Here is a 27,186-nt window from a genome sequence, read left to right on the forward strand (position 1 = left end):
ATAGCTCCTGCGTAGCCACGCAGGACTTGGTATGCAGACCTGGTGAATATGTCATCGGCTCCACCATGGAAGCTACCTTTGAGACAGGACCTTCTTGTTCAGGGTCCATTCGAACATCCGAATCTGGTTTCCCTCCAACTGACGGCTTGGAGTTTGAACGCTTGATTTTATCAAAGCGTGGGTTTTCAGATTCTGTAATAGATACTCTGATTCAGGCTAGAAAGCCTGTAACTAGAAAAATTTACCATAAAATATGGAAAAAATATATCTGTTGGTGTGAATCTAAAGGATTCACATGGAACAAGATAAAAATTCCTAAGATTCTATCCTTTCTACAAGAAGGTTTGGAGAAAGGATTATCTGCAAGTTCTCTGAAGGGACAGATCTCTGCTTTATCTGTTTTACTTCACAAAAGACTGGCAGCTGTGCCAGATGTTCAAGCATTTGTTCAGGCTCTGGTTAGGATCAAGCCTGTTTACAGACCTTTGACCTGGAGTCTAAATCTAGTTCTTTCAGTTCTTCAAGGGGTTCCGTTTGAACCCTTACATTCCGTAGATATTAAGTTATTATCTTGGAAAGTTTTGTTTTTGGTTGCAATTTCTTCTGCTAGAAGAGTTTCAGAGTTATCTGCTCTGCAGTGTTCTCCGCCCTATCTGGTGTTCCATGCAGATAAGGTGGTTTTGCGTACTAAGCCTGGTTTTCTTCCGAAAGTTGTTTCCAACAAAAATATTAACCAGGAGATAGTTGTACCTTCTTTGTGTCCGAATCCAGTTTCAAAGAAGGAACGTTTGTTACACAATTTGGACGTAGTCCGTGCTCTAAAATTCTATTTAGAGGCTACTAAAGATTTCAGACAAACATCTTCCTTGTTTGTTGTTTATTCTGGTAAAAGGAGAGGTCAAAAAGCGACTTCTACCTCTCTTTCCTTTTGGCTTAAAAGCATTATCCGATTGGCTTATGAGACTGCCGGACGGCAGCCTCCCGAAAGAATCACAGCTCACTCCACTAGGGCTGTGGCTTCCACATGGGCCTTCAAGAACGAGGCTTCTGTTGACCAGATATGTAAGGCAGCGACTTGGTCTTCACTGCACACTTTTGCCAAATTTTACAAATTTGATACTTTTGCTTCTTCGGAGGCTATTTTTGGGAGAAAGGTTTTGCAAGCCGTGGTGCCTTCCATTTAGGTGACCTGATTTGCTCCCTCCCTTCATCCGTGTCCTAAAGCTTTGGTATTGGTTCCCACAAGTAAGGATGACGCCGTGGACCGGACACACCAATGTTGGAGAAAACAGAATTTATGCTTACCTGATAAATTACTTTCTCCAACGGTGTGTCCGGTCCACGGCCCGCCCTGGTTTTTTAATCAGGTCTGATGAATTATTTTCTCTAACTACAGTCACCACGGTATCATATGGTTTCTCCTATATATATTTCCTCCTGTCCATCGGTCGAATGACTGGGGTGGGCGGAGCCTAGGAGGGATCATGTGACCAGCTTTGCTGGGACTCTTTGCCATTTCCTGTTGGGGAAGAGAATATCCCACAAGTAAGGATGACGCCGTGGACCGGACACACCGTTGGAGAAAGTAATTTATCAGGTAAGCATAAATTCTGTTATTTTGATGGTTAACTCACCGGCTCACCTGTCCACTTACATTAACTTACTTGAATTCCTTTAAAACATATATATGCGTGAAGCTATATTTACTGTTGGATTAACAAAAAACAGGGAGCCTATTCCCAGAAGTTAATTAAATTAAATTCTTAGTTTAGGCGCTCAGGTACCCTAATTTTTAGATTGTGAATCCAAAAGGGTATCTCTGTCACCACCCCTCGTACCAGTCTTTACTACTTCTATTATAGACCAAGTCAGAGTTCTGACTTCTTTGTTCTGTCTATTTCTGAAGTGCTGAACAAGCGGCGTGGACAGAGATCCCTGTTTGATGTTATACATATGCTCCCGTAGTCTAGATCTCACCTCCCTAGTGGTGAGACCTACGTACTGTACATCACAGTGGGTACAGGTGAGTAAATAAATGGCATAAGTAGACCTGCAATTGAAGGCTGCCTTATGTTCAAAAACTTCACCTTTTATAGCACTTCTGAAATGATCCCCTACCTCAACAGATTCACATGCTGTACATTTGTGATAACTGCATTTATAAACTTTTTTACATTGGAGCCATGAGCTTCTCTGTAGTGATACCAGTTTAAGCTGGGTAGTGGCAACCACTTTACCAATGGTTCTGCCCCTTTTAAATGCAAACCTGCAACCCCTTGAAACAACATCTAACAAACCATTGGGAGTAATGGGAGATGACTCCCGATTACATTTTCCAAAATAGTACATTAGTTTAGAATCAAGTGCACACTCCTTTGCATTTTTTAAAGGGTACCTACACAATGGACACTATCTTGTAGGTGCAATTGTAAAGCTTCTCCATATTATTTGTATAGCTGTAATAACTTCTTCCTACTCTGTATCATTTACATTGGGGATACAGAACTAATTTATGTACCTTTTTTTAATCACTTTTTGTATATTTTGTGTGTGTGTGTATATATATATATATATATATATATATATATATATAGCGCAAATCAATATCGGTTTTCTACTAGCCTTAAACACTTTTCAGGAGAAAAATACCTAACTGATTGCAATTCAAGCTTAGTGTCATTAATCAGTGATACGAGCATGATATGTTGCAATATGTACTCTGGTTATGACAAGGAATATTTGTTCGTTGAAAATTGTTCACTAAATAAAGCTTCACGCATATGTATGTTTTAAAGGAATTCAAGTAAGTTAATGTATGCGGACAGGTGAGCCGGTGAAGTCACTATCACATGTTTGTTTTTAGCCAATAGAAGTGCTGTTTTAGGTATAAAGAGGCATAGTCACAGGTGATACTTTTTTTACGATTAGGGACAAAATGCGTCAGCAAGTAGAGGAGTGACCCACCAGCACTCCTGCATCCCTCCACTGTTGTTTTTGTTACAACTTTTAATGTGCATCCAAGTTTGTGGAATAAAGAACTTTTTGATCAACAGTGCTCCTGTATCACATTTGTTTCTCTTAGTGTTAGCCACCCTTCTGTGACAATTTTAGGCAGGTTTGGACGGTCGAGTAAAGGATTTTGTGTAATATGTTATAGGAGCTGTAGTACTATGTGACCGCTTAGCTTCAAAGCTCGTTCCCCTTTCTGTTCTCTTTCACTAAAAGTTGGCCAAACTTCTTGATGTTCAGACTTTTGTCCAAGTGTTGGTGAAAATTAGGCCAGTTGTGAGGCCTATCTCTCCACCTTGGAATTTGAATTTAGTTTTTTCAGTTTTACAAGGTCCTCCTAATCCTATGCACAGCATACATCTTAAACTGTTATCCTGGTATGTTCTTTTTCTGCTAGCCATTTCATTAGCTAGGAGAGTTTCTGAGATATCTGCTTTATTTTGTGAATCTCCTTTTCTGTTTCTGTTTTTTTTTTCATAAGGATAATGTCGTGCTGCATGCAAAGTATGATTTTCTTTCTAAGGTGGCTCCCTAAGGGAATATCAACCAGGAAATTGTTGTCCATAATTGTGTCTGGATCTTTCAAATTCCAAAGACAGGCTTCTTCATAATCTTGATGTTGTTAGAGCATTACATTTTTACCTTCAAGCTACTAGATTTCAAACAAAGTTCTAGTTTATTTGTTCACTATTCTAGTTCTCGTAAAGGGCAGAAAGCTACTGCAGTAGCCTTAGCTTCTTGGCTCAAACAGATAATTCACAAAACGTACTTGGTGGCAGTCTCCCCCTAAGCATATTACAGCTCATTCTACAAAATCAGTTGCTACTTCCTAGGCTTTCAAAAATTATGCATCCTTGGAGCAGATTTGCAAAGCTGCAACATGGTCTTCTCTGCATACATTCTCCAAATGTTACCATTTTGATTGTTTTTTTACTTCCTCAGTGTCTGGCAAAATGGATCTGCCTTATTTGTCCCACCCTTTCCTTAACATGGACACTCAGCATGGGTATTAAATACTGCATGTTATAGATTCCTATGGACTATCATCATCCTACGAAAGCAAACAAAATGTATGCTTACTTGATTAACTATTTTCTTTTGTGATGATGATAGTCTATAGGCCCTGCCCGTTTCAAAATTTTGGGCGAAAGTTCTAATTTGCACCTTGGTAGACCCTGCATTTGTCTTTCCGACCTATCTGTTACCTTATCTTTGCTTGGCTATACCTTAAACTGAGGAGAGGTGGGAGGTATTAAAGCTCTTGTGTATGTTCTTGGCCTCCTAGAGATGGCAATTATATCCCACATGTTATGGATTCCTATGGACTATCATCATCCTGAAAGAAAATCATTTATCAGGTAAGCATAAATTGTGTTTTCTAGTTATCTTTTTCTTTTGTGTCATTTAAAGAGAAATGAAAGTCAAAATTAAACTTTCACGATTCAGGTAGAGCATGCAGTTTTAAGAGACACATAAATGCCTTTTGTTATTGGCTCACCTATAATGCATTGCTGCTCTGGAGCTGCCTTTATGTATCTAACCCATTTTGCAGGGGTTAAATGCATTGTTATATGCAAATATTAGAACAATAATAATATGCTCTAACACTCTAGAACTTTTTCTTTGTCACTTTTAGGTCCCTTTAAAATATGTTGAAGTTGGCTCTCAAAGCATATATAACAGTTCACAATATTTTTAATTAATTTAAAAAAAAATAAGGAAATCTGAAGAATGTATTCTTTATTTTATTTTTAGTCAGTATGATGAATGCGGATAGTCCTCAGAGCTCAGAATCAGACACCAGCCTTTGTTATTGGGCATGCAAAATTCTCAGCACTGCAGATCCAGAAGACAAGGTGAATCTCCAGTTGTGATCAAGTTTGGTTTGTTTGAAGTGTAAATAATTATATAATTACTTATGTGTAATCTGCTTGACAGGCAAAGCTTACACTGCAAGTACAATCTATGTGGCAGTCTGGAAAGATTAAAGAAATTGGCCTTGTGGAGCCCCCTGCCCAGCCAAGTCGTAAGGAGAATTTGACCATAGTACAACCCGGCAGAATCAAGAGGGGAAAGGGAGGCACACTAGTAAGAGACACTTGTTTATCTTTTGTGGGTGCATTTATGCAGTACTATACATGGTCATTCACAATAGTGCCATCTGAAACTGCTAATACAGCTGTAAGTACTCCATGTAAGAGATTCAAATGAAATCAAAGGAAAAGTAATACACATAGGGCCAGATTACGAGTGGTGTGCTAACTGTTTAATGCAAACAATATCGGGTATTACAAGTTGAAAGTGGATGCAAACACATGAGCGTAATTGCAATTTACACTAGAATGATTACCGTGAACTCAGAACTCTGGTTAACTGTTACACAAGACAAAAAAAAGTGTCACAAAACACATCAAAAATACAGTTACACTCATAATAACACTATCTGATCAAAATTAGAAAAACAATTGTTAGAAAAAAAAGGAATGCAAAGGACTTTAACATAGAGATACATACATATACACGTCTAAATATGTATATGTGTGTATATATATGTGTGTGTGTATGTGTATACATGTGCATTTATGTATTTTTATGTGTATTTATGTATTTGCAGACATATATACAGATATAAACACACAAATACATATGTATACCTATATAGACATATACTGTATATAAGTGCATTGGAGCCATTTGTTTTCAAGTAGATGAAAACATGTTAAAGCATATTTATGCAATATTCATATTTAATAAGGTGTTATACTGTGTATTTCTCCAACATTGGTGTGTCCGGTCCACGGCGTCATCCTTACTTGTGGGAATATCTCTTCCCCAACAGGAAATGGCAAAGAGTCCCAGCAAAGCTGGCCATATAGTCCCTCCTAGGCTCCGCCCACCCCAGTCATTCTCTTTGCCGTTGCACAGGCAACATCTCCACGGAGATGGTTAAGAGTATGTGGTGTTTTAGTTGTAGTTTTTTTATTCTACTATCAAGAGTTTGTTATTTTAAAATAGTGCTGGTATGTACTATTTACTCTGAAACAGAAAAAGATGAAGAATCTGTTTGTGAGAGGAAGATGATTTTAGCAGATAGTAACTAAAATCGGGTGCTGTTTCCACATAGGACTGTTGAGATGAAGTAACTTCAGTTGGGGGAAACAGTTAGCAGACTTTTCTGCTTAAGGTATGACTAGCCATATTTCTAACAAGACTGTGTAATGCTGGAAGGCTGTCATTTCCCCTCATGGGGACCGGTAAGCCATTTTCTTAGTCTCAAACAGAATAAAGGGCTTAATATGGGCTATAAAACTGGTAGACACTTTTATGGGCAAAATCGATTGCTTTATTTGGGCATTTTATACATGTTTACGCTTGTAATTCACACTTATAAGCTTGGGGAACGTTTTTTAACGTCAGGCACTGTGTTAGATACCTTTCCAGTCAGGAAGGGCCTTCCCAGTTGTAGGCTGAGCCTCATTTTCGTGCCATTACTGCGCAGTTACTTTTTGAGAGCAGACATGCAGATGCATGTGTGAGGATCCCAAAGTAGTTGGAAAACTTCCTAGAAGGCTTCATTTGGTATCGTATTCCCCTCTGGGTTTGGTAAAGTCGCAGCAAAGGCTGTAGCTGGGACTGTAGAGGGGTTAAAACTGTAACCGGCTCCGGTTTCTTTAATTTAAGGGTTAAAGCTTTGAAAATTGGTGTGCAATACCTTGAATGCTTTAAGACACTGTGGTGAAAATTTGGTAATTTTTTAACAATTCCTTCATACTTTTTCACATATTCAGTAATAAAGTGTGCACTGTTTAAAATTTAAAGTGACAGTAACGTTTTGTTTAAAACGTTTTTTTTGTACTTTATTGACAAGTTTAAGCCTGTTTAGCATGTCTGCACCTTCAGATAAGCTATGTTCTTTATGTATGAAAGCCAATGTGTCTCCCCCTTCAAAATTGTGTGATAATTTTATTTATTTATTTATTTATAAAATATTTTACCAGGAAGGATACATTGAGATTTCTCTCGTTTTCAAGTATGTCCTGGGTCCACAAGACATTGCATTGATAACATAGGGTACAATAAAATACAAAAAACAATAATAATACACAATATATGAAAAAAAAAAAAAATTAACATAGAACAGGTATTTAATTAACCATGACAGATGCATTCTGTTTTGAGATATGTAGAGAGGGATCTCTTAAAGGATATTAGGCTTGGGGAAGGTTTGAAAGTGTGCAGGAGGTTGTTCCATAATTGTGGTGCTCTGTAGGAAAAGGAGGATCGAGCTGCTTTCTTTTTGTATTGAGGCAAGCTAAATAATGTGCTGGTATTGGATCGGAGGTTATAGGAGGTGGGAATAGCCGGGGAGAGCATTCTGCTCAGGTAGGGTGGGAGCTTCCCAGAAATGCTCTTAAACACAAGGCAAGAAAGATGGAGGGAGCGTCTGGATTCCAGCAACAGCCAGTTTAGTTCTTTTAGCATGTCACAATGGTGGGTCCTGTAGTTACATTGTAGCACAAAGCGGCAGAACGAGTTATATAACGTATTTAGTTTATTAAGGTGAGTTTGCGGTGCAGGTGCATATACTACGTCCCCGTAATCCATGATAGGCATCAGCATTTGCTGTACAATATTTTCCTTTACTGTAGGGCTGAGGCAAGATTTGTTTCTGTACAGGGCACCTAGTTTTGGATAAAGTTTAGAGGCAAGTTTTTCTATGTGGAGGCCAAAAGATAGATTGGGGTCTAACAACATACCCAAGTATTTGAAAGAGTGGACTGCAGTCAGTGTGCAATTGGATTTTGTTTTGATGCGTAGATGGGAATTTTGTAATTTGTGTAATTTAGGCCCTGTTCCAAAGATCATTGTGACAGTTTTGTCAGTGTTTAGGAAGAGTTTGTTTTTTGATATCCACTTTTCTACCTCTGTGAATTGGTCTTGGAGCACTGCTTCAAGCTGCGGCAGATCGGAATTGTTTACATAGATTACCGTGTCGTCTGCGTACATGTGTACAGTTGAGGATTTGCAGACATTAGGCAGATCATTTATAAATAATGTGAATAGCAGGGGGCCGAGAATGGATCCTTGGGGAACACCACACGTGACCGGGAGAGGGAGGGAGTCACTGTCAGAAATGGAGACATATTGTGATCGATCCGATACATATGATCGAAACCAGGTTAGCGGACGATCACCAATACCTGAGTTTCTTTCATGTAATTAGCAAGAGTCCATGAGCTAGTGACGTATGGGATATACATTCCTACCAGGAGGGGCAAAGTTTCCCAAACCTTAAAATGTCTATAAATACACCCCTCACCACACCCACAATTCAGTTTTACAAACTTTGCCTCCTATGGAGGTGGTGAAGTAAGTTTGTGCTAGATTCTACGTTGATATGCGCTCCGCAGCAAGTTGGGGCCCGGTTTTCCTCTCAGCGTGCAGTGAATGTCAGAGGGATGTGAGGAGAGTATTGCCTATTTGAATTCAATGATCTCCTTCTACGGGGTCTATTTCATAGGTTCTCTGTTATCGGTCGTGGAGATTCATCTCTTACCTCCCTTTTCAGATCGACGATATACTCTTATATATATACCATTACCTCTGCTGATTTTCGTTTCAGTACTGGTTTGGCTTTCTACAAACATGTAGATGAGTGTCCTGGGGTAAGTAAGTCTTATTTTCTGTGACACTCTAAGCTATGGTTGGGCACTTTTTTATAAAGTTCTAAATATATGTATTCAAACATTTATTTGCCTTGACTCAGGATGTTCAACATTCCTTATTTTCAGACAGTCAGTTTCATATTTGGGATAATGCATTTGAACCAATCTTTTTTTCTTACCTTAAAAAATTTGACTTTTTCCCTGTGGGCTGTTAGGCTCGCGGGGGCTGAAAATGCTTCATTTTATTGCGTCATTCTTGGCGCGGACTTTTTTGGCGCAAAAAATCTTTTCTGTTTCCGGCGTCATACGTGTCGCCGGAAGTTGCGTAATTTTTTTGACGTTCTTTTGCGCCAAAAATGTCGGCGTTCCGGATGTGGCGTCATTTTTGGCGCCAAAAGCATTTAGGCGCCAAATAATGTGGGCGTCTTATTTGGCGCTAAAAAAATATGGGCGTCGCTTTTGTCTCCACATTATTTAAGTCTCATTATTTATTGCTTCTGGTTGCTAGAAGCTTGTTCACTGGCATTTTTTTCCCATTCCTGAAACTGTCATTTAAGGAATTTGATCAATTTTGCTTTATATGTTTTTTTTTTCTTTTACATATTGCAAGATGTTCCACGTTGCAACTGAGTCAGAAGATACTTCAGGAAAATTACTGCCCGGTGCTGGAGCTACCAAGCTAAGTGTATCTGCTATAAATTTTTGGTATCTGTTTCTCCAGCTGTTGTTTGTATTGCATGTCATGACAAACTTATTAATGCAGATAAAATTTCCTTTAGTACTGTTACATTACCTGTTGCTGTTCCGTCAACATCTAATTTTCAGAGTGTTCCTGATAACATGAGAGATTTTATTTTTTAAATCCATTAAGAAGGCTATGTCTGTTATTTCTCCTTCTAGTTTACATAAAAGTCTTTTAAAACTTCTCTTTTTTCAGATGAATTTTTAAATGAACATCATCATTCTGATACTGATAATGGTTCTTCTGGTTCAGAGGTTTCTGTCTCAGAGGTTGATGCTGATAAATCTTTGTATTTGTTCAAGATGGAATTTATTTGTTCTTTATTTTATGAAGTATTAATTGCATTAGAAATAGAGGATTCTGGTCCTCTTGATACTAAATCTAAACGTTTAAATAAGGTTTTTAAATCTCCTGTAGTTATTCCAGAAGTGTTTAATCTCCCTGATGCTATTTCTGAAGTAATTTCCAGGGAATGGAATAATTTGGGTAATTCTTTTACTCCTTCTAAACGTTTAAGCAATTATATCCTCTGCCATCTGACAGATTAGAGTTTTTTGGGACAAAATCCCTAAGGTTATGGGGTTGTCTCTACTCCTGCTAAATGTACTACTATTCCTACGGCAGATAGTACTTCATTTAAGGATCCTTTAGATAGGAAAATTGAATCCTTTTCTAAGAAAAGCTTACTTATGTTCAGGTAATCTTCTTAGACCTGCTATATTTTTAGTGGATGTTGCTGCAGCTTCAACTTTTTGGTTAAGAAGCTTTAGCGCAACAAGTCACAGATCATAATTTTATAGCATTATTATTATTCTATAACATGCTAATAATTTTATTGGTGCTACCATCTTTTGATGTCATTAGAGTTGATGTCAACTATATGTCTCTAGCTATTTTAGCTAGAAAAGCTTTATGGATTAAACTTGGAATGCTGATATGTCTTCTAAGTCAACTTTGCTTTCCCTTTATTTCCAGGGTAATAAATTATTATCTCAACTGTTAGGAGCGGTATCAGTTTGGAAACTATTTCCAGTTTGGAATATATCCAAGCCTTATAGAAACCTATAGCCAGCTCCTAAGTACCCATGTTGGTGCGGCCCTTATTCCAGCTCAGCTGGTATGGGGCAGATTACGTTTTCTTCAAAGAAATTTGGATCAATTCCGTTCTCAATCTCTGGTTTCAGAACATTGTTTCAGAAAGGTACAGAATTGGCTTCAAGTTAAGGCCTCCTGCTAAGAGATTTTTTTCTTTCCCGTGTCCCAGTTAACACAGCAAAGGCTCAGCATTTCTGAAATGTGTTTCAGATCTAGAGTTGGCTGGAGTAATTATGCCAGTTCCAGTTCTGGAACAGGGGCTGGGGTTTTATTTTATCTCTTCATTGTACCAAAGAAGGTTAATTTCCTTCAGACCAGTTCCGGATCTATCAATATTGAATCGTTATGTAAGGATACCAACATTCAGGATGGTTACTGTAGGACTATCCTGCCTTTTGTTTAGCAAGGGCATTATATGTCTACAATAGATTTACAGGATGTGTATCTGCATATTCCGATTCATCCAGATCACTTTTAGTGTCTGAGATTCTCTTTTTAGACAAGCATTACCAGTTTTGTGGCTCTACCGTTTGGCCTAGCCTCAGTTCCAAGAATTTTTTTTTTTTAATTTTTTTTCAAAGGTTCTCGGTGCCCTTCTTTCTGTAATCAGAGAACAGGGTTTTGGTATTTCCTTATTTGGACGATATCTTGGTACTTGCTCAGTCTTCTCATTTTCGAAGAATCTCATACGAATCGACTTGTGTTGTTTCTTCAAGTTCATGGTTGGAGGATCAATTTACCATTCAGTTCATTGATTCCTCAGACAAGGGTAACCTTTTTAGGTTTCTAGATAGATTCAGTGTCTATGACTCTGTCCTTGTCAGACAAGAGAAGTTTAACATTGATATCAGCTTGTCAAAACCTTCAGTCACAATCATTCCCTTTGGTAGCCTTATGCATGGAAATTTTAGGTCTTAGGACTGCCGCATCAGATGCGATCTCCTTTGCTCGTTTTCACATGCGACCTCTTCAGCTCTGTATGCTGAACCAATGGTGCAGGGATTTCTCAAAGATATCTCAATTTATATCTTTAAACCGATTATACGACACTCTCTGACATGGTGGTCAGATCACCATCGTTTAGTTCAGGGGGCTTCTTTGTTCTTCCGACCTGGACTATGATCTCAACAGATGCAAGTCTTACAGGTTGGGGAGCTGTGTGGGGGTATCTGACAGCACAAGGGGTTTGGGAATCTCAGGAGGTGAGATTTCCGATCAATATTTTGGAACTCCGTGCAATTTTCAGAGCTCTTTAGTCTTGGTCTCTTCTGAAGAGAGAGTTGTTCATTTGTTTTCAGATAGACAATGTCACAACTGTGGCATACATCAATCATCAAGGAGGGACTCACAGTCCTCTGGCTATGAAAGAAGTATCTCGAATTTTGATTTGGGCGGAATCCAGCTCCTGTCTAATCTCTGCGGTTCATATCCCAGGTATGGACAATTGGAAAGCGGATTATCTCAGTCGCCAAACGTTGCACCTGGGAGAATGGTCTCTTCACCCAGAGGTATTTCCTCAGATTGTTCAAATGTGGGAACTCCCAGAAATAGATCTGATGGCTTCTCATCTAAACAAGAAACTTCCCTGGTATCTGTCCGGATCCCGGGATCCTCGGGCGGAGGCAGTGGATGCATTATCTCTTCCTTGCAAGTGTCATCCTGCCTATATCTTTCCGCCTCTAGTTCTTCTTCCAAGGGTATTTTCCAATGTTCTAAAGGAATGCTCGTTTGTCCTGCTGGTAGCTCCAGCATGGTCTCACAGGTTTTGGTATGCGGATCTTGTCCGGATGGCCTCTTGCCAGCTGTGGACTCTTCCGTTAAGACCAGTCTTTCTGTCTCAAGGTTCTTTTTTCCATCAGGATCTCATTACCTTAATTTTAAGCTATGGAGTTTGAACGCTTGATTCTTGGTCAAAGAGGCTTCTCTGACTCTGTGATTGATACTATGTGACAGGCTCGTAAATCTGTATCTAGAGAGATATATTATAGAGTCTGGAAGACTTATATTTCTTAGTGTCTTTCTCATCTTTTTTCTTGGCATTCTTTTTGAATACCGAGAATTTTACAGTTTCTTCAGGATGGTTTTGATAAAGGTTTGTCCGCAAGTTCCTTGAAAGACAAATCTCTGCTCTTTCTGTTCTTTTTCACAGAAGGATTGCTAATCTTCCTGATATTCATTGTTTTGTACAACCTTTGGTTCGTATAAAACCTGTCTTTAAGTCAATTTCTCCTCCTTGGAGTTTGAATTTGGTTCTGGGGGCTCTTCAATGCATTCTTTGGTCGTTATATTACTTTCTTGGAAAGTTTTGTTTCTTTGGCCATCTCTTCTGCCAGAAGAGTCTCTGAATTATCTACTCTTTTTTGTGAGTCTCCTTTTCTGATTTTGCATCAGGATAAGGCGGTGCTGCGAACTTCTTTTGAATTTTTTACCTAAGGTTGTGAATTCTAACAACATTAGTAGAGAAATTGTGGTTCCTTCATTATGTCCTAATCCTATGAATTCTAAGGAGAAATCTTTGCTTTCTTTGGATGCTGTTAGAGCTTTGTAATATTATGTTGAAGCTACTAAGTCTTTCCGAAAGACTTCTAGTCTATTTGTCATCTTTTCCGGTTCTAGAAAAGGCCAGAAAGCTTCTGCCATTTCTTTGGCATCTTGGTTGAAATCTTTATTTCATCATGCCTCTGTTGAGTCGGGTAACACTCTGCCTCAAAGGATTACAGCTCATTCTACTAGGTCAGTTTCTACTTCCTGGGCGTTTAGGAATGAAGCTTCGGTTGATCATATTTGCAAAGCAGCAACTTGGTCCTCTTTGCATACTTTTACTAAATTCTACCATTTTGATGTGTTTTCTTCTTCTGAAGCAGTTTTTGGTAGAAACGTTTTTCAGGCAGTGGTTTCAGTTTGAATCTTCTGCTTATGTTTTTTCATTAACATTTTATTCTGGGTGTGGATTATTTTCAGCAGGAATTGGCTGTCTTTATTTTATCCCTCCCTCTCTAGTGACTCTTGCGTGGAAAGATCCACATCTTGGGTAATCATTATCCCATACGTCACTAGCTCATGGACTCTTGCTAATTACATGAAAGAAAACATAATTTATGTAAGAACTTACCTGATAAATTCATTTCTTTCATATTAGCAAGAGTCCATGAGGCCCGCCCTTTTTTGTGGTGGTTTTGATTTTTTTGTATAAAGCACAATTATTCCAATTCCTTATTTTATATGCTTTCGCACTTTTTTCTTATCACCCCACTTCTTGGCTATTCGTTAAACTGAATTGTGGGTGTGGTGAGGGGTGTATTTATAGGCATTTTAAGGTTTGGGAAACTTTGCCCCTCCTGGTAGGAATGTATATCCCATACGTCACTAGCTCATGGACTCTTGCTAATATGAAAGAAATTAATTTATCAGGTAAGTTCTTACATAAATTATGTTTTTTTAGTTTGAGCAGTAGTATATCGTGGTCTGCTGTGTCAAAGGCCTTTGCAAAGTCAAGGAAAATAGCTCCAGTTAGGTCTCCTTGTTCCATGCCAGTTTGGATGTCGTTGCAAACTTTTAGGAGGGCAGTTGTAGTGGAGTGATTCGGGCGACAACCTGATTGATCAGGGGTCAGATAGTTAGATTGTTGGTAATACTTACAAAGTTGCGTATGGACGCATTTTTCTAAAATTTTTGACAATACTGGGAGCAAAGATATGGGACGATAATTAGAAACCAAGGTTAACTCCCCACTTTTAATTGTGCCATAGTGTCCAAACAAAGTAAGGACAGTACTTCCACAGATAATGAAATTGCCCAAGATGATTCCTCAGATGAAGGGAGTAGACATGGTTCTACATCATCTCCTTCTGTGTCTACACCAGTTTTGCCCACGCAGGAGGCCCCTAGTACTTCTAGCGCGCCAATGCTTATTACCATGCAACAATTGACGGCTGTAATGGATAACTCCATAGCAAATATTTTATCCAAAATGCCTGCATATCAGAGAAAGCGCGATTGCTCTGTTTTAAACACTGAAGAGCAGGAGGGCGCTGATGATAATTGCTCTGTCATACCCTCACACCAATCTGAAAGCGCCATGAGGGAGGTTTTGTCAGATGGGGAAATTTCAGATTCAGGTAGAATTTCTCAACAGGCTGAACCTGATGTTGTGACATTTAAATTTATATTAGAGCATCTCCGCGCACTGCTTAAGGAGGTGTTATCTACTCTGGATGATTGTGACAACTTGGTCATTCCAGAAAAATTATGCAAGATGGACAAGTTCCTAGAGGTTCCGGTGCACCCCGACGCTTTTCCTATACCCAAGCGGGTGGCGGACATAGTGAATAAGGAGTGGGAAAGGCCCGGCATACCTTTTGTCCCCCCTCCCATATTTAAAAAATTATTTCCTATGGTCGACCCCAGAAAGGACTTATGGCAGACAGTCCCTAAGGTCGAGGGGGCAGTTTCTACTCTAAACAAACGCACTACTATCCCTATCGAGGATAATTGTGCTTTCAAAGATCCTATGGATAAAAAATTGGAGGGTTTGCTTAAAAAGATTTTTGTACAGCAAGGTTACCTCCTGCAACCCATTTCGTGCATTGTTCCTGTCACTGCAGCAGCGTGGTTCTGGTTCGAGGAACTGGAAAAGTCGCTCAGTAGAGAGACTCCGTATGAGGAGGTTATGGACAGAGTTCACGCACTCAAGTTGGCTAATTCTTTTATTTTAGATGCCGCTTTGCAATTAGCTAGATTAGCGGCGAAAAATTCAGGGTTTGCAATTGTGGCGCGCAGAGCGCTTTGGCTAAAGTCTTGGTCAGCGGATGTATCTTCCAAGACAAAATTACTTAATATCCCCTTCAAGGGTAAAACTCTCTTTGGCCCAGAATTGAAAGAGATTATTTCTGACATCACTGGGGGAAAGGGCCACGCCCTTCCACAAGATAGACCTTTCAAAGCCAAGAATAAGTCTAATTTTCGTTCCTTTCGCAATTTCAGGAACGGACCGACCTCTAACTCTGCATCCTCTAAACAAGAGGGTAACGCTTCACAAACCAAACCAGCCTGGAAACCGATGCAAGGCTGGAACAAAGGTAAGCAGGCCAAGAAGCCTGCTGCTGCTAACAAAACAGCATGAAGGAGTAGCCCCCGATCCGGGACCGGATCTAGTAGGGGGCAGACTCTCTCTCTTTGCTCAGGCTTGGGCAAGAGATGTTCAGGATCCCTGGACGCTAGAAATAGTTTCTCAGGGTTATCTCCTGGAATTCAAGGAACTACCCCCAAGGGGAAGGTTCCACATATCTCACTTATCCTCAAACCAAATAAAGAGACAGGTATTCTTACATTGTGTAGAAGACCTGTTAAAGATGGGAGTGATACACCCAGTTCCAATGGCGGAACAAGGAATGGGATTTTACTCAAATCTGTTCATAGTTCCCAAAAAAGAGGGAACCTTCAGACCAATTCTGGATTTAAAAATCCTAAACAAATTTCTCAGAGTACCATCGTTCAAAATGGAGACCATTCGAACGATTCTACCTACAATCCAGGAAGGTCAATTTATGACTACCGTGGATCTAAATGATGCGTATCTACATATCCCTATCCACAAAGAACATCATCAGTTCCTAAGGTTCGCCTTTCTGGACAAACATTACCAGTTAGTGGCCCTCCCATTTGGGTTAGCCACTGCTCCAAGGATTTTCACAAAGGTACTCGGGTCGCTTCTAGCGGTTCTAAGACCGAGGGGCATTGCAGTAGTACCATACTTGGACGACATTCTAATACAAGCGTCGTCTCTTTCAAAGGCAAAGGCTCATACAGACATCGTTCTGGCCTTTCTCAGATCTTACGGATGGAAGGTGAACATAGAAAAAAGTTCCCTGTCTCCGTCGACAAGAGTTCCTTTCTTGGGACCAATAATAGATTCTTTAGAAATTAGGATTTTCCTGACAGAAGTCAGAAAGTCAAAACTTCTAAACACTTGTCAAGTTCTTCATTCTATTCCTCGTCCTTCCGTAGCTCAGTGCATGGAAGTAGTAGGGTTGATGGTTGCAGCAATGGACATAGTTCCTTTTGCGCAAATTCATCTAAGGCCATTACAACTGTGCATGCTGAAACAGTGGAATGGGGATTATACAGACTTGTCTCCAGTGATTCAAGTAGATCAGAAGACCAGAGATTCACTCCGTTGGTGGCTAACCCTGGACCACCTATCCCAGGGAACGAGCTTCCGCAGACCAGAGTGGGTCATTGTCACGACCGACGCCAGTCTAGTGGGCTGGGGCGCGGTCTGCGAATCCCTGAAAGCTCAGGGACTATGGTCTCGGGAAGAGTCTCTTCTCCCGATAAACATTCTGGAACTGAGAGCGATATTCCATGCTCTCAGGGCTTGGCCTCAGGTAGCAAAAGCCAGATTCATAAGATTCCAATCAGACAACATGACGACTGTTGCGTATATCAATCATCAGGGGGGAACAAGGAGTTCCCAGGCGATGAAAGAAGTGACCAAAATAATTAAATGGGCGGAGGATCACTCCTGCCACCTATCTGCGATCCACATCCCAGGTGTGGAAAACTGGGAAGCAGATTATCTGAGTCGTCAGACATTCCATCCGGGGGAGTGGGAACTCCACCCGGAGATCTTTGCCCAACTAACTCAATTATGGGGCATTCCAGACATGGATCTGATGGCGTCTCGTCAGAACTTCAAGGTTCCTTGCTACGGGTCCAGATCCAGGGATCCCAAGGCGACTCTAGTGGATGCACTAGTAGCGCCTTGGACCTTCAACCTAGCTTATGTGTTTCCACCGTTTCCTCTCATTCCCAGGCTGGTAGCCAGGATCAAGCAGGAGAGGACCTCGGTGATCTTGATAGCTCCTGCGTGGCCACGCAGGACTTGGTATGCAGACCTGGTGAATATGTCATCGGCTCCACCATGGAAGCTACCTTTGAGACAGGACCTTCTTGTTCAGGGTCCATTCGAACATCCAAATCTGGTTTCCCTCCAGCTGACGGCTTGGAGATTGAACGCTTGATTCTATCAAAGCGTGGGTTTTCAGATTCTGTGATAGATACTCTGGTTCAAGCCAGAAAACCGGTAACTAGAAAAATTTACCATAAAATATGGAAAAGATATATTTGCTGGTGTGAATCCAAGGGATTCCCATGGAATAAGATAAAGATTCCTAAGATCCTTTCCTTTCTACAAGAAGGTTTGGATAAAGGATTATCTGCGAGTTCTCTAAAGGGACAGATTTCTGCTTTATCTGTCTTACTACACAAACGACTGGCAGCTGTGCCAGATGTTCAAGCATTTGTTCAAGCTCTGGTTAGGATCAAGCCTGTTTACAGACCTTTGACTCCTCCCTGGAGTTTAAATCTAGTTCTTTCAGTTCTTCAAGGGGTTCCGTTTGAACCTCTACATTCCATAGATATTAAGTTGTTATCTTGGAAAGTTTTGTTTTTGGTTGCTATTTCTTCTGCTAGAAGAGTTTCAGAGTTATTTGCTCTGCAGTGTTCTCCGCCCTATCTGGTGTTCCATGCAGATAAGGTGGTTTTGCGTACTAAGCCTGGTTTTCTTCCAAAGGTTGTTTCTAACAAGAATATTAACCAGGAGATAGTTGTACCTTCTTTGTGTCCGAATCCAGTTTCAAAGAAGGAACGTTTGTTACACAATTTGGACGTAGTCCGTGCTCTAAAATTCTATTTAGAAGCTACAAAAGATTTCAGACAAACATCTTCTCTGTTTGTCGTCTATTCTGGTAAAAGGAGAGGTCAAAAAGCGACTTCTACCTCTCTTTCCTTTTGGCTTAAAAGCATCATCCGATTGGCTTACGAGACTGCTGGACGGCAGCCTCCTGAAAGAATCACAGCTCACTCCACTAGGGCTGTGGCTTCCACATGGGCCTTCAAGAACGAGGCTTATGTTGATCAGATATGTAAGGCAGCGACTTGGTCTTCACTGCACACTTTTGCCAAATTTTACAAATTTGATACTTTTGCTTCTTCGGAGGCTATTTTTGGGAGAAAGGTTTTGCAAGCCGTGGTGCCTTCCGTTTAGGTAACCTGATTTGTTCCCTCCCTTCATCCGTGTCCTAAAGCTTTGGTATTGGTTCCCACAAGTAAGGATGACGCTGTGGACCGGACACACCAATGTTGGAGAAAACAGAATTTATGCTTACCTGATAAATTACTTTCTTCAACGGTGTGTCCGGTCCACGGCCCGCCCTGGTTTTTTAATCAGGTTTGATGAATTATTTTCTCTAACTATAGTCACCACGGCACCCTATAGTTTCTCCTGTTTTTTCCTCCTGTCCGTCGGTCGAATGACTGGGGTGGGCGGAGCCTAGGAGGCACTATATGGCCAGCTTTGCTGGGAAGAGATATTCCCACAAGTAAGGATGACGCCGTGGACCGGACACACCGTTGGAGAAAGTAATTTATCAGGTAAGCATAAATTCTGTTTTACTTTAGCAGAATATGTAATATATATATATATATATATATATATATATATACATATTCTGCTAAATATTTATTATATTTATTAGTTCCAAATCCAAAAAAGCTAATTAACATTTCCAGAACAGTATTTTTACACTCTCAATTTTTATTTTGTTAATAGACTTAGATATTGAAATAAAAGCATTAAAGGGACATTTAACACTAAATAAATGCCAGATAGTATGATTCATTCAAAGAAAAGATTAGTCTGAGAATAACATGTAGATGTATTTTTAAAACTTGTATTAGCTGTTTAAATATTGACAAAATAAGTGTAAAGTTTTAGTGTCTATAAAATAATGGGAGCTGCCATATTGTAACTTAGGTTATCTTCACTGCTGTGGCCAATTATGGACAGTTATAAATAGGTAATTCGAGTGTGCAGCCAATGGTTGTGTGGAATATAACAGTGTTCTACACTTCCATTTCTAACAGGAAATGAAAATCTCACAATATCAGAATGGAATTGCAGGAAATGGGACAAAATAAATAATTAAAGCATAGTGCAGACTTTTTTATATATATACAATTTATCATTTTATTTTACCATCTCAAAGTGTTTAATGTCCCTTTAATGTCTTTTTAACCTATTTGCCCGTTTAAGTGGTGCTCCTCTGCTCTTAAATATTTAAGAGTTTACATTGGATGATGTTTATAAATTAAATTTATGAATCTACTCAAACAAACTTTAAAAAATTACCTTTCCTCTTGGAAATAATAAAAAAAAATAACATGGTAAGGCAGAATAAATTTCATAAAAATTAATGCTTTTCCCATGATTTTATACATAATGCAAACCTTGCTTTTACCCATCCCAGATCGTTATTTTCCCTCTTTGCAAAATATTTAATATGCAAAAGTAGGATAAGCAAATAGGTGATGTCCTTGTCTAAATCACATGATGACTTCAGCGTGCAAAACCTGGAAACATACAGATTTGCTATAATGTTATAATGGATATTGGACTTGAATATACATGTAGACCATAAGTTATTAGTTCAATTTAAACAGGATATACAGCAACTAAGACACTTGGTCAACTGTTTTTTGTAGATCAAACCAGTTTAATTTATTAAAACAAATAGTAAGCCCCATTACTAAAGAAGCACTTACTGTATAGAATAATGTCTTATGCCTTTTTTCATTATGTTTCTTCCATACCATCACCGTCAACGTCTATAATAGCTAATGAGGAGTTTCCTTTCAATTTCTTTACATTGCAGCAACTCTTGGACCCTAGTTGTAGAGATCTACAAATTATATCTGTAGCTTCTGATATTAGTATGAAGACCAGACAACAGTTATTTGATAAAGATCTTCATTGTTTTAGGAATTTGTTTTTTTAACGATCTTCATTGTTTTAGGAATTTGTTTATTTAATTTCAAGTGCATGACTGCATACTGTCTCATATCAAAACATGTAGTCACTGTCTTTAGAATGGTTATGTACATTGTCACCTTCAGTACCACACCTGCTATTGATTATTTATAACATTTTTATGCAACCTCATGTTGGTAATCTCCACCCTTGTAAATAAAGCTGAGAGGCAAAATTAGGTGTGGTTATTCTTCCATAGCAGTGCCAGTCAATGTTTACACAAATAGTAAAGTCCTCCATCTTGGCTAGAATGCTGGAAATCAACTTAAAGATACTGTATAGAATGGTATTATACTCCAAAGAAATTAGATTGTTTCCTGCAAAATGTAATAGATTGAAGAAAACAAGAGAGGTGCCTGTGTGTACAAATAATAGAACACAGGCTAATGAGTTAATCTGTTTGTATTACAATTGGTAAGGCTTGTATGTGTATTTAAAGACTATTCATAGCTTAGATTGTATGCCTGATGAAACAGCATTTTGAAACGCTGAGAAACGAGTTGCAATTTGTAAGGAGGGCTGCTAGCATTCCCTACCTTCTGGTTCCATTATTTTATTCATACCTTTATTTTTAATACATTTTCTTTTAACAATGTTATTTCCTTGGAACCTTGCCTTACTTGCCTACCAATCACCTACCCCTCCCTTAGGGAGTTTCTTGCTGCACTAACTGCAGCACCTCTACAGCATACTTTTGCACTTTTAAGTTACTGGGTCCCCAGTGCCCCAGGGTTCCTGAGTTCCAGTGGTCCTGCCACCGGTTTGATCAGTAAACTGGGTTGCTGTCAAATATCCAGCCTGCTTCTGATAGCACTGTCTGAATGCTCTTCTCAAATATCTGATGTTACCATGTTCCTGTATTCAGACTGATCAGTGAGCTGGGTTGCTGTCAAATATGCAGCCTTTGCCTAATAGCACTGTGAGTGCTCTTCACAAATGTGAGTACCCTGGGTTAAATTATTGCGATTATTGTGTTCTATTGTTGGTACACACAGGCGCCTCTCTTATTTTCTTCAATCTTCAGATTTCGTGACATCTTCATGTGAGGAGAGTGCAACCTTTTTTTTTTTTTATCCTTGCTATCGATACCACAGAGCAACAGCTTCATCCACTAACTTTCAGTTGGACCATCTTTTATAAAGGGACTGTTACGCATAGCGATCTATCGGCTAGATTACGAGTTTTGCATTATGAGGGGTGCGTTGCTAACTTGCACGTTATTCTCACCGCTCACTGTCCTACAGCGCTGGTATTACAGGTTTTTACAAACCCGGCGTTAGAAGGCAAGAAGTGAGCGTTAAGCAAAATTGTGCTCCATACCGCACTCCAATACTAGTGCTGCTTAAGTCAGCGGTGAGCTGGTTGTATGTGCTTGTGCACGATTTCCCTATAGACATCAATGGTGAGAGCCGGCTGAGAAAAAATCTAACACCTGCAATAAAGCAGCGTAAAGCTCCGCAACGCAGCCCCATTCCTATGGGGAAACTAAATTTATGTTTACACCTAACACCCTAACATAAACCCCGAGTCTAAACACCCCTAATCTTACACTTATTAACCCCTAATCTGCTGCTCCCGACATCGCCGACACCTGCATTATACTTATTAACCCCTAATCTGCAACTCCGGACATCGCCGCCACTATAATAAATATATTAACCCCTAAACCGCCATAATCCCGCCTCGCAAACATTAGTTAAATATTATTAACCCCCTAATCTGCTGTCCCTAACATCTCCGCCCCCTACCTACATTTATTAACCCCTAATCTGCCGCTCCCAACATCGCTGCCACTATACTAAATTTATTAAGCCCTAAATCTAACCCTAACACCCCCTAACTTAAATATAATTAAAATAAATATAAATAAAACTTACTATTAATAACTAAATAATTCCTATTTAAAACTAAATACTTACCTATAAAATAAACCCTAAGCTAGCTACAATATAACTAATAGTTACATTGTATCTAACTTAGGGTTTATTTTTATTTTACAGGCAAGTTTGTATTTATTTTAACTAGGTCAAATAGTTACTAAATAGTTATTAACTATTTACTAACTACCTAGCTAAAATAAAAACAAATTGACCTGTAAAATAAAACCTAAGTTACACTAACACCTAACACTACACTACAATTAAATAACTTACATAAAATACAATTGAATAAATTAAATACAATTAGCTAAATTACAAAAAAAAACCACTAAATTACAGAAAATAAAAAACAGATTACAAGATATTTAAAATAATTACACCTAATATAATAGCCCTATCAAAATACAAAAACAAAATAACCCCCCCCCCCTAGCCTAAACTAAACTACCAATAGACCTTAAAAGGGCCTTTTGCAGGGCATTGCCCCAAAGAAATTTGCTCTTTTACCTGAAAAAAAAATACAAACAACCCCCCCAACAGTAAAACCCACCAGCCACACAACCAACCCCCCAAATAAAACCCTTACTAAAAAAATCTAAGCTCCCCATTGCCCTGAAAAGGGCATTTGGATGGGCATTGCCCTTTAAAGGGCATTTAGCTCTATTGCGGCCCAAAGCCCTAACCTAAAAATAAAACCCTCCCAATAAACCCTTAAAAAAAACCTAACACTAACCCCTGAAGATCCACTTACAGTTTTGAAGATCCGACATCCATCCTCAACGAAGCCGGGAGAAGTGGTCCTCCAGACGGGCAGAAGTCTTCATCCAGACGGCGCGGAGCGGCTCTATCTTCAAGACATCCGACATGGAGCATCCTCTTCAATCGACGTCTTCTTCCAGAATGAATATCTCTTTAAGTGACGTCATCCAAGATGGCGTCCCTTAGATTCCAATTGGCTGATAGAATTCTATCAACCAATCAGAATTAAGGTTGAAAAAATCCTATTGGCTGATGCAATCAGCCAGTAGGATTGAACTTCAATCCTCAGCCAATAGGATTGAACTTCAATCCTATTGGCTGATCCAATCAGCCAATAGGATTGAGCTGGCATTCTATTGGCTGATTGGAACAGCCGATAGAATGCGAGCTCAATCCTATTGGCTGATTGCATCAGGCAATAGGATTTTTTCAACCTTAATTCCGATTGTCTGATAGAATTCTATCAGCTAATCGGAATCTAAGGGATGCCATCTTGGATGACGTCACTTAAAGAGATATTCATTCTGGAAGAAGACGTTGATTGAAGAGGATGCTCCGCGCCAGATGTCTTGAAGATGGAGCCGATCCGCGCCGGATGGATGAAGATAGAAGATGCCGTCTGGATGAAGACTTCTGTCCGTCTGGAGGACCACTTCTCCCGGCTTCGTTGAGGATGGATGTCGGATCTTCAAAACTGTAAGTGGACCTTCAGGGGTTAGTGTTAGGTTATTTAAGGGATTATTGGGTGGGTTTTATTTTTAGGTTAGGGCTTTGGGCCGCAATAGAGCTAAATGCCCTTTTCAGGGCAATGGGGAGCTTAGGTTTTTTTAGTTAGGGTTTTATTTGGGGGGGTTGGTTGTGTAGGTGGTGAGTTTTACTGTTGGGGGGGTTGTTTGTAATTTTTTTTTTCAGGTAAAAGAGCTGATTTCTTTGGGGCAATGCCCCGCAAAAGGCCCTTTTAAGGGCTATTGGTAGTTTAGTTTAGGCTAGGGTTTTTTTTTAGTTTGGGGGGGCTTTTTTATTTTGATAGGGCGATTAGATTAGGTGTAATTTAGCTTAAATATCTTGTAATTTGTTTTTTATTTTCAGTAATTTAGTGTTTATTTTTTTATTTAGCTAATTGTATTTCATTTATTTAATTGTATTTAATTTAGGTAATTTATTTAATTGTAGTGTAAGGTTAGGTTTTATTTTACAGGTAAATTTGTATTTATTTTAGCTAGGTAGTTAGTAAATAGTTAATTACTATTTAGTAACTATTCTACCTAGTTAAAATAAATACAAACTTGCCTGTAAAATAAAAATAAACCCTAAGATAGCTACAATGCAACTATTAGTTATATTGTAGCTAGCTTAGGGTTTATTTTATAGGTAAGTATTTATTTTTAAATAGGAATTATTTAGTTATTAATAGTAAGTTTTATTTATATTTATTTTAATTATATTTAAGTTAGGGGGTGTTAGGGTTAGACTTAGATTTAGGGGTTAATAACTTTAGTATAGTGGTGGTGACGGGGGCGGCAGATTAGGGGTTAATAAATGTAGGTAGGTGGCGGCGATTTTAGGGACAGCAGATTAGGGGTTAATAATATTTAACTAATGTTTGCGAGGTAGGAGTACGGCGGTTTAGGGGTTAATATGTTTATTCTAGTGACGGCGATATCCGGAGCGGCAGATTAGGGGTTAATCATTTTATTTTAGTGTTTGCGATGCGGAAGAGCCTCGGTTTAGAGGTTAATAGGTAGTTTATGGGTGTTAGTGTACTTTTTAGCACTTTAGTTATGAGTTTTATGCTACGGCTTTGTAGTGTAAAACTCATAACTACTGACTTTAAAATGCGGTACGAATCTTGACGGGATAGGGTGTACCGCTCACTTTTTGGCCTCCCAGGACAAGCTCGTAATACCGGCGCTATGGAAGTCCCATTGAAAATAGACTATACGCAATTTGCGTAAGTTGATTTGCGGTTAGGCCAAAAAAGTGTGCCCTAAATCTGCAAGACTCGTAATACCAGCGGTAGTAAAAAAGCAGCGTTATGAGGCTTAACGCTGCTTTTTTTACTCATAACGCAAAACTCGTAATCTAGCCGTATGTTTGTTAACATTTTTGTATTAGTATTTTTTATTTCACTATACATCCTCAATTTTTTAGGTTGTATATTAAATACAGACACATTTTGATTTGAATATACCATTGTTTTAGTTCTACCTATACTTCTTGTATTTGACCAATAGCGCCCCCTATTAAGAGTTATTCCCCCTCGACTTCTTTATCACCCCGAAAATGTAATAGATGTTAGAGGTGGGCCATGTCAATAGTGACATGGTGCATATGTGGTGTGCAAGCATTCAATGTCTCTGGGTTGCTGTGATTGAAGAGATTGAGAGGATTCTGAACATACGGTGCCCAATGGACCCATTAATCTGTTTATTGCATAAACGCAGTATAATAACATTTAAACCAGATTTCAAATTGTAATAAATAGTGTTAAAAAGCTAATTGCTCTGAATTTGAATATAAAGGATATCACTTACTGTAAGGGATATCTTTGCTTTTCAAACTCATGGCAATGGCATGCAGTAAATGCAAAAGGAAAGTGGTTGAGCTGCTGTAATGCCAATATGGCAGTTGCCAGCACAGAAAGAAGCTTTGTGATAATGTTGCTTTAATGTCTGTGTGCTTTCTCTTTAGGCCAGTAGGATTGCTTTACTGCACTCCTTAGCAAACATTGAGCAGTGGGCAATAGACCTCTCCTGGGACATCATTGCCCGTTTTGCCGGATTCCATCTGAGCAATGGAGAAAAGTTACCTCAAGAATTCTTCTCTGACTTTCTCAAAGTGGCAGGAGATGAAGCAAAGGTTTGTTTCTCGAGAATAGTTCCAGTGGTCTAGCTATAATATGAGCTCTGACATCTAATATAAATAAAGTGTGTCTGGTTAGAATGCAAGTACAGACCAAAGCCTGTCTAAATAGCCTTGGTATACTGTAAATTTATCAGCTACATGTGGTAACAGTTTCATTAAAGTCTTCTAAAAGTAGTTTCTTACTCTAGTAGCATGTAGGTTTCAGTCTATTTTGTCTGTGCTGGTGTATTAAGCAGTTAAAGGGACAGTGTACTCCAAAAATGGTATTGTTAAAAACGATAGATAATCCCTTTATTATCCATTCCTCAGTTTTGCACAACCAACACAGTTATATAAATATACTTTTTACGTGATTACCTTGTATCTAAGCCTCTGTGCTATTTACAGATTTGTATTTGAGCTAATTAGTGCTGACTCATGAATAACTCAATGGGAGTGAGCACAATGCTATCTATATGGCACACATGAACTAGCAGTGTCTTGCTATAAAAATTAACTAAGATAAAGGCGGCCTTCAGGGGCTTAGAAGCGGGCAGAAATTTAGAGATTTATAGGTTATAAAATATATTGAAATAACAATATTGGTTGTGCAAAGCTGGGGAATGGGTACTAAAAGCATTATCTATCTTTTTAAACAATAACATTTTTTTAGTAGACTGTCCCTTTAAAGATTACCAAAATAACCTCTGTTCATTTCCTTAGCATTATAGTTTGCTGGAGAAAAGGCTATCAGAGCTAGATAGCAAGTTTGGTGATCTTCCTGTACACAATGGTAAGTGCTCCTTATATATTTCCTAACAGAATTAACTTACTAGGGTAATGTACTCTTCTTTATAACCCCAAAGGTTGACGAACAAACTCTTGCAACCCCACACCTTACCTTCTGGTTACTTGGGAAAACATTTCCAGATGCCAAACAGTCATCTGCTTGGCTTTTATTACAGCAAGGATCTTATTAATGTAAAGTTCTAATGTATAGACTTTGAGATTGTTCTCATATATACTGACATAAGGCACTCTGCATGGAATCCTAGGGTCAGAGTAATATGCATTTTTATGTGAGGATGGAAATTTGAGTAAGTTCTGCACTAAAGCTACAGTTGCAAGAGATTGTTTTTCAACCTTTGAATTACAAGATTGGTATTATTACAAGGACAAATTTCTTAAATATTAATACACAAACAGTTATACTTCTTGTCAACACATTGTTTAACCATTATAGTCTAGGTTGTAAAAAATGCAGCTTTCTGGCAATCATAATTTTATCTTTGACTTTTTTTTAGTATTTTGCACTTGTTGCAT

General features: G+C 38.9%; 1 protein-coding gene across 2 annotated transcripts in view; it reads left to right on the forward strand.

Moving 5' to 3' along the window:
- Positions 1-27,186, forward strand: part of LOC128663311 (uncharacterized protein HI_0077) — a 265,688-nt gene that overhangs the window by 113,749 nt on the left and 124,753 nt on the right. For both annotated transcript variants that reach the window (XM_053717579.1, XM_053717580.1), the window contains exons 5-8: positions 4,765-4,865; positions 4,948-5,097; positions 25,711-25,878; positions 26,587-26,656. In XM_053717579.1, coding sequence (XP_053573554.1) covers positions 4,765-4,865; positions 4,948-5,097; positions 25,711-25,878; positions 26,587-26,656 — 489 coding nt within the window. The remainder of the gene's footprint in view (positions 1-4,764; positions 4,866-4,947; positions 5,098-25,710; positions 25,879-26,586; positions 26,657-27,186) is intronic.

Source organism: Bombina bombina, chromosome 6, assembly GCF_027579735.1.
Source record: "Bombina bombina isolate aBomBom1 chromosome 6, aBomBom1.pri, whole genome shotgun sequence".
Classification (NCBI taxonomy): domain Eukaryota; kingdom Metazoa; phylum Chordata; class Amphibia; order Anura; family Bombinatoridae; genus Bombina; species Bombina bombina.